Source organism: Ranitomeya variabilis, chromosome 2 (assembly GCF_051348905.1).
Source record: "Ranitomeya variabilis isolate aRanVar5 chromosome 2, aRanVar5.hap1, whole genome shotgun sequence".
Classification (NCBI taxonomy): Eukaryota; Metazoa; Chordata; class Amphibia; order Anura; family Dendrobatidae; genus Ranitomeya; species Ranitomeya variabilis.
In genome coordinates this window covers 116,204,492-116,218,167 of record NC_135233.1, presented here as the reverse complement: position 1 = coordinate 116,218,167, position 13,676 = coordinate 116,204,492, and the positions used below count along the sequence as shown (strand labels likewise).

Sequence of the window (13,676 nt, the reverse complement as noted above, 5' to 3'; positions counted from 1 at the left end):
CCAGGCCATTCCGACACGACCAGCGATCTCGCAGCAGGGGCCTGATCGCTGGTACGTGTCACACATAGCGAGATCGCTATGGAGGTCGCTGTTGCGTCACAAAACTTGTGACTCAGCAGCGATCTCGCTAGCGATCTCGCTATGTGAGACGGGGCCTTTACATTTGTCCTTGTGAGCAATAATCACAGACTAAAGACCACCTTTCATCAAATTTTCCATGTTGAACTGGACACATGATGTGATGGTGGCTTCAGGGCGCAAAAGATCTTTTTTTTTGTTTTTAGTTTCGCCTCTCCGTTGCAGGGATATTGGTCAAAGTATTTGGCACCTAATGAGTTAACACCTAATTGGACTTACCAAAAGTTATTAGATAGTCACTCATAAGGGCTGGTGCAAACGGACGTCCGAGGGAATCGCGCCGATTATGTAAAGACACCCAGTGTGATCTAATTTTCTCAGATAAGATGGAGAGAAAAAATCTCCATCTCTCCATTCTGTCAGTCCATGGAAATCAGACTGCACTCAGATGTCATCCGAGTGTAGTCCAATGTTTTTCAATGTCCTCACTCACTTACGTAGCCAAGTGAAATCCAAATATAGGATGAAACATTTTTTTTTTTCTTCCCTTGGACAGTCACCGCACATCTGTTTATGCAGCATAAGAATAGGGGAAAAAAAAGTGGTCATGAGATGTCTATAAATCCCATCCACTTTGCTGGAACTGTGAGACGCTGCTTATTTCATCCGGCAAAAATATGCAACATCAAAAACTCAAAGTGGGAACTTGGCCGACAGACAGAACAAAGAGGTCCACTGGCACTCAGGGTGATATGTAACTCTTACGGATTATTGCCCAGAATGCCTATACTTCACACCTTTATTCAGGCCCCGAGGGGAGCGATTATCCCTGTCTACCTCCTCCCATACTTTGTGAGAAGATCCACCTGGCTTTCAGTGTGTAAAACATACCATACGCAAGAACTCAGGAATTACTTAGAGAATGTCTCGCTAAAGTACTCTCAAAAAGCTTTTTGTGTTGATTGCTTGTGCTAAGCATTTATTTTTCACAGCACTTTATTTTGTTTTCTTAGCTACTTTAAAAAGCTTTTTTTTTAGCATTTCCCATAGCCTTCTGTGTGAGACTGGGGGGGGGGGGAAGCAACTAAAACACTTGTGCACTGTTTATACAAAGATTTATTTATTTATTTATTTTAAAACCAGTCTTCATGAATTAAATAGTATGTGCACAAAACATCTTTTTTTCCGGTGGATTCCGCCTGCTACATCCCCTAAAAAGTTCAGCAAAACTGTTAAAAAAAGGGAACATAACAGCAACCTAAAACCATGTCAAGTTTGACTGCCACCTGCCCTTTAATTACATCCTGCTCCGTGAGCAAATGCACGCAGCATTGACTACTGAACTCTGAGGCGCATGCATGGAAAGATTACGTCCTATGTCAGCGTTAGGAAGTACTTCACGGGCGGAGTTGACACGCTGTATGTAGGCCCCCAAGGATGGTATAAATATACCAATGGCCCTTGGCAGATAAAAGGTTCCTCATCCCTGCACTAAAGGCTGAGCTGTCTGGGTCCGGAAGTAGTTAGATGCCTCTTCTGTTTGAAAAATAGAAAAAAAATGATATATGGAAGTCAACTTGTTTATGATATTCTAATAGTTGGGATCTGGGCATTGAAAGCATAGGACCTGGTATACGAGAGATGCCCTAAAGTGGCTACCAGGTACACATAAAATTGGCCATTTTTATGCGCTAAACGCTCTCATTTTTCATATTTCTAGTGCAGTAATGCAATTCAGTTTTCATGTTTGCATGTTTCAGCGCTGCAGTGTGCTGCCTTATTTACTTGACTGTATATGAGTTGGTTACTCTAGGTTCAGCACCTGTTCACACTTAGTCTATGTTTGGATGTGACGGTCAGTTTTTTTAAATGTATTCTTTAGCCTTCTGACTGAGCACTCCGCCTCCTAGCCCAGGTGTTTTAATCGCAACAGGTCCATTACCCCTCTACAGAGAGAGAGAATGTAAAGGCTGAGTCACACATAACGATATCGTTAACGATATAGTTGCAACGTCACGCTTTTGGCGACGTAGCAACGATCCCGCTTAACGAACTCGTTATGTGTGACAGCGACCAACAATCAGGCCCCTGCTCGGAGATCGTTGGTCGATGGGAATGATCAGGACCTTTTTTTGGTCGCTGATCACCCGCTGTCATCGCTGGATCGGCGTGTGTGACGCCGATCCAGCGATGTGTTCACTTGTAACCAGGGTAAATATCGGGTTGCTAAGTGTAGGGCCGCGCTTAGTAACCCGATATTTACCCTGGTTACCATTGTAAAATTAAAAAAAAACAAACAGTACATACTCACATTCTGATGTCTGTCACGTCCCCCGGCGTCCACAGGGTTAAAACTGCTTTCGGCCCTGCACTTAGTAACCCGATGTTTACCCTGGTTACCCGGGTGCTGCAGGGGGACTTCTGCATCGTTGAAGACAGTTTCAACGATGCCGAAGTTGTTCCCCTGATCGTTGGTCGCTGGGGAGAGCTGTCTGTGTGACAGCTCCCCAGCGACCACACAACGACTTACCAACGATCACGGCCAGGTCGTATCGCTGGTCGTGATCGTTGGTAAGTCGTTTAGTGTAACGGTACCTTTAGTCTAAGAAGAGATTTTCACAGGTACCCATTCAGATGGAGACGTTTATTCTCAGTGAGGAAAGGAAAGCGCAGGACCTGGTATACGAGAGATGCCCTAAAGTGGATACCAGGTACACATAAAATTGGCCATTTTTATGCGCTAAACGCTCTCATTTTTCATATTTCTAGTGCAGTAATGCAGTTCAGTTTTCATGTTTGCATGTTTCAGCGCTGCAGTGTGCTGCCTTATTTACTTGATTGAAATGTTCTGAGGACCACATCATGGCCACAATCTCACTCCTTGTGTGTGCATGTCCTTATTTTCTGATTCATAGCTTTTACATTACTTTGGCATTGTGATTTTTTTTTTTTTTTTTTTTTTTTTTTTTTTTTTAGATCCAGCTGAATTGGCTGCGGGACCATGGATTTCATAAGCCAGCCAAAAGAATGTCACTGTTTACCCAAGTCAGTCGTATGACATTGTCTGGCTGTCGGCTTTTATAGATGATCATTTTAAAGGAGGTGTGCAGGAATATTTTGTTAATGTAACCACAGGTATTCCAATAGTTTTCCAAGTCACTGTTTGTATCTTCATGATACCACAGGGCTGTACTGCAGTATTTATACCATGGAGTACAAATAAAACTTGCATTAGACAAGACGCCTTTGTGATTGCGGGAACATATTGGTGGTATAAGAAAGTACAGGGATAATGTCAGAGGACCACTCACTGTGGGTGGGGGTATGTTGTCCGTCAAGTAAGTATTTTACTGCTCGCACTTAACTGTCACAGTTTTCTGCCATTTCCAGCGCCGCTTTGGTCCTCTCCTACGTCTTGTTACCTGCCGCCTCAATGTTTGTGTGGAACGGAGGCCATTTTTTAAAAAGGGGTTGTCCACTATTAGGATCTGATCTCGATCTGAAAGGTAGTCTGAGACTTCCCTCCTGCCTCATCATTGGCTCCAGCTGCTGCTGTTTCTCCCCAGCTGCTTTGCCTCCTCTGATGCACTTGTTTTTATACTCTGCAGCCAATCTCGAGGTCACCAGGATGTCGGTGCATGGAGATCTGACTTAGTGTTGAGTCCTCCGTACACATAAGACTAACAGCCCAGCCTGCCAATGCTGACTGTCTAATATGTATGGGGGCCTCCCGACTGTCCCTCGATAGATAGGAAAAGAAGCATCTACTATGTCCAATTTGGACTATCGATCCTTTTGTTCTCGAAGAGATAAGCAGCCAGATATGTCTGGTAGCAACTCACTCAGGCCTCATTCACACATCAGTATTTGTATTCCAAAATCGTGAATGTCTACAAAATGAGTGTCAAACTTTCAATTATAATTTTTCTCTGCCAAAGCTAGGAGTGGAACTTCCATAAAAACAATGATGCAAAATACTGACCTGTGAATGAGGCCTTATAGGGCACACAGGCGGCAGAGCAAGGAGGTGTCGGGAGAAATGACTGTCGGAAGAACATTGTTCTGTCAGCGTTCTTAAAATGGTTGTCAGTTCTAAAATGACAAGTCTGCTATTCTGTGACTTCAGACTTGTGCGCAGTGTGGATTTTACGGTGTCGGGAACGGCAGTCACATGACTGCAAGTATGCGATATGCCAGAGTTCGAATACACTGTTTCCAGCCTTGCAAAATACCCTTGCATTGAGCACTGTGAGGATTCAGAAGTCTGCAGTCACATAGTGAGTACTCAGTGGCCATACTACTTACTTGGGTGACTATGGGCTGTGCAATATATTACACCAAGGACTATGGGTTGTGCAATATACTACACCAAGGACTATGGGCTGTGTCACGGTGGCCCGACCCGGTCCGTGGCCCTTCTGACGGGCGTCCAATTAAAGGTGAAGTTTGTCTGGTGTTCGTGACGCCACCTGTGGTATTCGGTCAGGGTGACCGATGCTGCTAGGGGTCCGCTGGGGTGATGGCATGGCAGCTAGATGGTATACCTTCCCACAGGTGAAGTATGTCCCCAGGGCTTCCCAGATGTGTAGGTGGTGATGGTGGACGTTGTAAGGCGCAATGAATAACGAGGACACAAAGGTTGCAGTCTCTTTACCTTTTACTGAAGACTTCAGGGTCCACAGTCCAGAGTACCGTTCACAGGGCAGGCAGAGTCCGGCCGGTCCGAAGGCACATCCAGAGTTCCCTTATCCAGGTGGAAATCAGTAGCCTTCCTACTAGCGCCTGTGTGTTGTAGTACCTCCCTGCTGAGCACCACGGGATAGTCCTCACAACTTTTGTGGATGTTTCTGATCTTCTCTCTCTCTGTCCCCCAGATGGTATGGATAGGACAACCCGTATGACGGGGTAGGCCTGGAGCTTATTTATAGGGACCCTAGTGACGCCCCTCTCCCTCAATTTGCCTCCGTGTCTTCTTAGGTATTAAGGTTGGGCAACCAACTTGGAATTGATTGTCCTGCCGGTCTCTGAAGTAATACGTAGAGTCAATTACTCCCTCGGTGTTCCGGCTACGCGCCTCAGAGGGAGGCTGCCGATCTTGGGGCAGAACTCCTCCCGGTATTATCTCCTTGTGCTGTGACTTCGTTTCTCACTCTCCACAATACAATTCTCTTTGTGTCCTTTCTTAGGATGCTGCCGCAATGGGTGCAGGCGCAGCTCCGTAACTATCTATCTCGTGCTTGGCCTCTGTCAGGATCCCACCCCTGACAGGGACCCTCTTTCTGCAGCTCAGATGTTCCTCCTTTTCCCCCTGTCTGCCTGACAGGTCCTCTCTGGGTAAAACCCAGGTAGCTTCTGACTAACTTCCTATCCAACCCACCAGTTTTACCCGTGTGTGAGGAGTGCCCTAATAGATAGAAGCAAGGCTCCCCCTGGTGGATTGGAGTGTGAAGTGTAGTGTGTGACTGTGATACCTGGTAAGGTGAACTCCTTTAGTACCATCAGACGTAATATCTCTCCCCTGATGGGAGAGCGACATTACTGCAACGACCAGGACTCTGGGGCGCTGCATCCCCATGACTTCAATGTACGCCCCTTCTTGAGTATAATGATTTTTTTTTTTTAACATTAAAGAACAGCGGCAAAACGGGGGGCATGTACCAGGATGAGAGAGAAGAGAGAATATATGAGAATTATATACAGCTCTGGCAAAAATTAAGAGCCCACCACATCAAAACCTTGTCATGGGCAGCCCAATCTCCAGACCTGAACCCCACTGAAAACCTCTGGAATGTAATCAAGAGGATGATGGATAGTCACAAGCCATCAAACAAAAAAGAATTGCTTACATTTTTGTGCCAGGAGCAGTGTGAAAGATTGGTGGAAAGCATTCCAAGACGCATGAAAGTGGTGATTTATCATGGTTATTCCACAAAATATTGATTTCTGAACTCTTCCTGAGTTAAAACATTAGTATTGTTGTTTCTAAATGATTATGAACTTGTTTTCTTTGCATTATTTGAGGTCAGAAAGCACTGTTTTTTGTTGTGTTTTTTTAACCCCTTTCTGACCTCGGACGGGATAGTACGTCCGAGGTCAGATCCCCTGCTTTGACGCAGGGCTCCGCGGTGAGCCCGCATCAAAGCCGGGACATGTCAGCTGTTTTGAACAGCTGACATGTGCCCACAATAGCGGTGGGTGAAATCGCGATTCACCCGCCGCTATTAACTAGTTAAATGCTGCTGTCAAATGCAGACAGCGGCATTTAACTGGTGCTTCCGGCCGGAAATTAGCACATCGCCGACCCCCGTCACATGATCGGAGGTCGGCGATGCTTCTGAATAGTAACCATAGAGGTCCTTGAGACCTCTATGGTTACTGATCTCCGGCAGCTGTGAGCGCCCCCCTGTGGTCGGCGCTCATAGCACACCTGAATTTCTGCTACATAGCAGCGAACATCAGATCGCTGCTATGTAGCAGAGCCGATCATGTTGTGCCAGCTTCTAGCCTCCCATGGAGGCTATTGAAGCATGGTAAAAGTAAAAAAAAAAAAAAAAAAAATGTGAAAAAAATATAAAAGTTTAAATCACCCCCCTTTCGCCCCATTCAAAATAAATCAATAAAAAAATAATCAAACCTACACATATTTGGTATTGCCGCGTTCAGAATCGCCCGATCTATCAATAAAAAAAAAAAAGCATTAACCTGATCGCTAAATGGTGTAACGAGAAAAAAATTCGAAACACCAGAATTAGTTTTTTTTGGTCGCCGCGACATTGCATTAAAATGCAATAATGGGCAATCAAAAGAACGTACCGTATCTGCACCGAAATGGTATCATTAAAAATGCCAGCTCGGCACGCAAAAAATGGAGACGCTACGAGTATCTGAAAATGGCGCACATTTTTTATTTTTTTTTAAGCAAAGTTTGGAATTTTTTTTCACCACTTAGATAAAAAATAACCTAGACATGTTAGATGTCTATGAACTCGTACTGACCTGGAGAATCATAATGGCAGGTCAGTTTTAGCATTTAGTAAACCTAGCAAAAAAAACAAACAAAAAACAAGTGTGGGATTGCACTTTTTTTTGCAATTTCACCGTACTTGGAATTTTTTTCCCGTTTTCTAGTACATGACATGGTAAAACCAATGATGTCGTTCAAAAGTACAACTCGTCCCTCAAAAAACCTCACATAGCCTAATTGACGGAAAAATAAAAAAGTTATGGCTCTGGGAAGGAGGGGAGTGAAAAACGAACACGGAAAAACGGAAAATCCCAAGGTCATGAAGGGGTTAATTTTGACCATTTTTCTTTTTCAGAAAAAAAATACAAAATTTATTGCTTGGAAATTCGGCGACATCTTGTCAGAAGTTTAAGTAGAAGTATATACCTATAAAGAAAAAAAAATCTGATAAACTGAATATTTTGCAGTGGTCTCTTAATTTTTGCCAGAGCTGTGTTTAGTATGGGGGGGCCCCTGGTCCAAATCTTGCACTGGGACCCATCAGACTCGTTAGACCGCTGGTTATGGCGATTTTCTAGCAGAATAGTCACAATTCTTGGCACAGAACCCCACTTGTGCCATAATGTGCAACTTTTTTGGGGGGTTCCATTATTCTTTTGTAAAAGTGGGTGAAGCATTGCGGGAATGGTAGGAATCCCTCTACCCAGCATTTACCCTAGACAATGGTAGAAATTATAGGCCAAATCTACGACTCCTCATTCACTTTATGCTGCACAGAGAAATGTGCCAAATTTATTAGTCACATCCTATTTTGGCTAAATTCCCATTAAAGTTGGTGTATGAAACATTAGCCCTTATACATTCTCGCCAAAAGTTTCTACCAAGCCAGGATGATTAAAGATTGTAGATGACGACACTCAAAAAACACTTCCCTGTAGGTTTCATCCCTTTTCCCAAACGTGGGTTCTAAGGAGCCTCAGGTGATGCTGCATTCTGTATCCATGGATACAGTCAACATCAACATCAGGTCCTATCTACATAATTAGACAATTTGCTAATGCAGAAAAACAAGAGTTGGCTTGATCAGATCTTACAGAAAGCAATCACACCACTATAGAGAGAGTGATGCACATATATATCTATGTAATTGTCTAGGGGTCACTTCTGTCTGTTTGTCTGTAACGGAAATCCCAAGTCGCTGATTGGTCGCGTGCGGCTGGCCGCGACCAATCTGTGACGGGCACAGTCCGGCCGTGAATTAGCCCCTCCCTACTCCCCAGCAGTCAGTGCTCCCTCCATAGTCCCCACCCATCAGCGCTCACATAGCGTTAAATGGACTGCCTTACACCGCGGCATAACGCGGTGTAACGCAGTGCGTTAATGGTGCCATTAACCCTCTGTGTGACCAACTTTTTACTATTGATGCTGCCTATGCAGCATCAATAGTAAAAACATATAATGTTACAAATAATTAAAAAAAAAAAAAAATCATTATATACTCACCCTCCGGCGGCCCCCGGATCCAGCCCAGGCCTTTCCCGCTCCTCGCGCACCTCTCCGGTCGCAAGAATGCATTGCGGCAATGACCGGAGATGATGTAGCGGTCTCGTGAGACCGCTACATCATCACGTGTTATTGCCGCAATGCATTCTTGGGAGCGGAACGTCGTGAGGAGCAGGAAAGGCCTGGGCTGCATCCAGGGGCCGCCGGAGGGTGAGTATATAACTATTTTTTAGTTTAATTGTTTTTTTTTTTAAACAAGGATATGGTTCCCACATTGCTATATACTACGTAAGTTGTGTTATATACTACGTGAGCTGTGTTATTTACTGTTTGGGCTGTGCAATATACTACGTGGCTGTGTAATATACTACGTGGCTTCTATATGCTACGTGGGCTGTGTTGTATACTGCGTGGGCTGTGCTATATACTACGTGGCTGTACTATATAGTACGTGGCTGTGCTATATACTACGTGGCTGCTATATACTATGTGGCTGTGCTATATACTACGTGCCTGTGCTATATGCCACATACTACATGGCTGTGCTATATACTACGTGGCTGTACTATATCCTGCACCCCGAACCCCCCCACATCCTGCGACCAATCAGCGACAGACAGTCCAGCAGCGAATTGATGCAGGATTTCAACTACGCTTCGCTGATTGGTCGAGTCCGGCTGGCCAATCAGCGATATTGGCGCGGAATTTAACCCCCACTCACAGCGCTACATACATACATACATACATACATACATACATACATACATACATATTCTAGAATACCCAATGCGTTAGAATCGGGCCACCATTTAGTAGTTTATATTTGTGTACAGCTTTTGATCACATTGATGAAAAGTTAGTTTCCATACCATTAACATATCTATCCATCCCTGTGATTTCCATAATTCGTATGTATGACTATGGGGAAGTGCATGGGGAAAAAAACACCACACCTCTCAAGAAAAAGGAAAACCTGTAAGAGGTGTGCAACACTGCAATATTTATCATTGAGTCCTTCTTTGAGCACAAACTGGATGTGACCTAACCTGGTTAAGATGCATTGAAAACGATTTGCTAATTGTGGACAGGGTAGCTGTCAGCTTCTGTTTAACAGCAGAATGACTAGCACTGCACAGAATTCAGAGCAATTAACTCCCAATCTGTGGTTTTGCAATAGAAAAAAGCACGCACCACGTCAGCTATTTTACGGGAAATGCTGGGATTTGTTAAAGCAGATAACACAGAAGCTGACAGATGTGTTGGTGGAATGGCTTTTTCTGTAAACACCATTAACCAGAACCTGGCGCCCATCACATTCCTGCATGGAGATAATTTACCATGTGAAAAATATTCCTATGGAGCCAGATCCTGCTCAAACATTATTATTTATTATAGTGCCATTTATTCCACATGTGAAACGGTGAGGAGGTGGAGTTTGTGTGCTGTTTTTAAATATTCCTAAACTAGTAGGCCGTGTTCACATATTCCTTATTTGGTCAGTATTTTACATCAGTATTTGTAAGAAATTAAGAGTGTGAAAATTTTATTGTTCACTAATCGAGGTCTGGTCCAGGGTTGTGATTCCCCCACAAGGACTGAGGAGCACATTCTTTAAAATGGATATCCGGTACTTAGTGAAAAACAAAAATAAATGTACCTAAGCACTAATCGGCAGGAATAGGCAGGTAGCTGCGTGTTGGTGAAGAAGAGCATCAGGCACGTCACAGAGCGCTTACAGACTGTTCTTGCTGGAGATCCAGCTGCCTCTGCTGACGTCACGGTGGCTTCTTTTCCAACGTCATTCTGATTGACGGTCGGCTCCCTCAGTTAGGCAATCGGACTGATGTTGAAGTCCCGTCAACAGAGCGGGACCATTCCAGCGTTATCTGCATTGGCTTGGCTGTCCTGAGGATGGCATCAGTGTTATGCCATGCGATCCCCATGGCCAGTCAACGCTGGTTTGAGTGAAGATGAATTTTGTACGTTTCACCACAGAATCTGCATCAATTCCTGTATTTTCCATGATTACTTTATAGGTATTTAATTAACTTGGTATGGGATATTGGACTACAAAGATGCCACATCCATGGTGACTTGGATGGCTCCTTCTGGTAGCCTAAACTACCAGCAATAGGTCCTCTGTGTTCACATGTCCATTAGTGATCCAGTGGAAACCCATTAGTAAAGAAGTTGTGCAGACAACTGCATGTGCATGGAGAGCCTGTGTGTTGTGACTGTCACACAGCCGCGACACATACAGCTATGGCGCCAGACACCGGATTATCAGGAGTGATCCAAGTATCCGGGTTCCCCTACAGCTATTCGGTAAGCTCTATTAGCGAGCCCAATAAGGAGGAGCCGACGATATTCACACATGTCTATTAGTGAATACCAAACTAAAAAGTTGTCTGCACAACTTCTTTCCTAATGGGTTTCCGCTGGATCATTAACCAAAACTGGCACGCACCACAACCCACTCACAGCCATAAAATAACACAATAACACAGGATGATGGGTGAGGGTCGGTCACCGCTTTATTAAAGTATTTTAACACAACCATTAGGGAGGCACTTAAATTTATTAAATTGGACTCGTCGCCAAATGCCCTGCTGCATATTCACAGGCAAGTCAGCCGACGAATTGCACCATGTGTCCTTTCTGTTCCTTAACCGCTGTGACTTGAATTCTAAGGAATAAAACCTATTTCAACATTAAATTACAGAATAAACAGGGAGGGAGGGTGGGACCAGCACCTACGAGACCCTAATCAGGGGGAAGAGGACAAAAAAAGGCGCCAAGCCTCATTATATATACTGCAGGAGAGGGGCCCATATAAGCCTCCTCCTAACCTTATTGGTCCAGTATTAAAATCTACCCACACCTTATTTGCATGTGAGTGGGGGCGAGGAGCGTGCCAAACCAACATAGGGAGCAGTTGAGGGGAGGGCACTGCAGTCAGAGGCACCCTCCTTAATCAGTACAGTGACTGCCATTCACAAACTGCTCCTTTTTTTAACATTGGAGTCAATGGGCAACTGATCTTTTATTGAGGCATCCGTTGTCTATTTTTAACGGATCCTTCAAGAAAAGGCTCCGGCAATAACTAACTGATTCATTGCCCAAAAGGAACGATCCAGCAGAGATCAGTTAGTGAATAACGGATGAAAAAGTTGTCAGCATAACTTTTTTCCTAATGGATTTCCTCTGGATCACCTCTGGATCCTTTCTAACGGATCATTAGGTTTTCACTTGTGTCCTAAAATGTAGCTGTGTGTATCCTTTTACCAAAAGTTTTAAGAACACTTTTCTACCTAACCAGAAACATGCTCAGAACGGTTGTCAGGATTTGTCAGGTAGGCAAGAGACCAACTTTTAGGGTACTGTCACACAGTGGCACTTTTGTCGCTACGACGGTACGATCCGTGACGTTCCAGCGATATCCATACGATATCGCAGTGTCTGACACGCAGCAGCGATCAGGGACCCTGCTGAGAATCGTACGTCGTAGCAGATCGTTTGGAACTTTCTTTCGTCGCTGGATCTCCCGCTGTCATCGTTGGATCGGTGTGTGTGACACCGATCCAACAATGCGTTCGCTTGTAACCAGGGTAAACATCGGGTTACTAAGCGCGGCCCTGCGCTTAGTAACCCGATGTTTACCCTGGTTACAAGCGAACGCATTGTTGGATCGGTGTCACACACACCGATCCAACAATGCGTTCGCTTGTAACCAGGGTAAACATCGGGTTACTAAGCGCAGGGCCGCGCTTAGTAACCCGATGTTTACCCTGGTTACCATCGTAAAAGTAAAAAAAAACAAACAGTACATACTCACATTTCGGTGTCCGTCAGGTCCCTTGCAGTCTGCTTCCCGCTCTGACTGACTGACTGCCGGCCGGAGTGTAAGAGCAGATCACAGCGGTGACGTCACCGCTGTGATCTGCTTTCACTTTACGGTGGCACTCGGTCAGAGCGGGAAGCAGACTGCAAGGGACCTGACGGACACCGGAATGTGAGTATGTACGTTTTTTTTTTCTTACTTTTACGATGGTAACCAGGGTAAACATCGGGTTACTAAGCGCGGCCCTGCGCTTAGTAACCCGATGTTTACCCTGGTTACCCGGGGCCTTCGGCATCGTTGGTCGCTGGAGAGCGGTCTGTGTGACAGCTCCCCAGCGACCACACAACGACTTTCCAACGATCACGGCCAGGTCGTATCGCTGGTCGTGATCGTTGGAAAGTTGCAGAGTGTGACCGTACCCTTAGTTTCTTATAATATTCCTATGTAGGGTCAGACCGCAATTTAGTGTAGTAACGTGGCTTTCAGTTGTCTGTGTTCTGCCATTATGTAGTGTGTGTTCATCATGACTATTGTACCACCCTTGTCTGCAGATTTAATGATGATTTCTTTTTTTTTCAAAGACTGTATGGCCTCCTCTCTCCGGCACTGAGGTTGGATGGTTGTCTACTGTTTGTGCCAAGGATAGGATAGTGGATTTTTCCAAATGTCTGAAGGAGCCTATATACCATACTTATCGAAATGAGGGTTGTGTCAGTTGCAGAAGCCCTATCTCACCTCTGTTAAGGTCCCACTGTCCTCTAGTTGCGGTGGGTTATTTCAGAAGTGTCTTTAGTTCCATGAAGATGAGTTGCCTGCATAGCCAATTCTCAATTATAGGCTGGCTGACCTTTTTTGTGTAACAAGTACCGTACTGACTAGTTAAGCATTGGAACTTAAGCAGTGCGGGATCGGTGAGGATGATTATCATTTTGGATTTTGTTTGTTTTTAGCCATTTTAAAAATGCCTTTTTCTCCTGGAAAACCCATAAGAGCAAAACTGCTACCCTATAGCTGATCATAAGAATTACAGTAGATTGATTGGCGAATCTGCTGTTTCTAGCAGGACAGACTTTGATTATTACTAATATGGGTGCGCCTGGACTTCTCCAGACTACTTTGATTTATAACATGCTTTATTTATCCTCAGGGAAGTTGATTTGCGAAAGGTCTCCCATAGTACCTTATGTCATAATCTATCTATGTTTTTAGAGGAGACTATTTTGTGGCATTTGTTTTTTTTTCATGCCATGCTTTGTAGTAAATCACAGGGCAACAATGCTTAGCTTATGC

General features: G+C 44.6%; 1 protein-coding gene across 5 annotated transcripts in view; it reads left to right on the top strand.

Annotated features, from left to right (window-relative positions):
• NINL (ninein like) overlaps nucleotides 1-13,676 on the top strand; it is a 145,635-nt gene that overhangs the window by 20,590 nt on the left and 111,369 nt on the right. Inside the window, exon 1 of one of the 5 annotated variants that reach the window (XM_077282850.1) lies at nucleotides 3,111-3,180. The exons of 2 other annotated variants lie outside the window; for them this stretch is intronic. In XM_077282850.1, coding sequence (XP_077138965.1) covers nucleotides 3,163-3,180 — 18 coding nt within the window. In that variant the 5' untranslated portion in view covers nucleotides 3,111-3,162. Of the gene's footprint in view, nucleotides 1-3,110; nucleotides 3,181-13,676 lie in introns of those variants that run through there. 2 more of the 5 variants (XM_077282851.1, XM_077282855.1) reach the window with 2 other exon arrangements.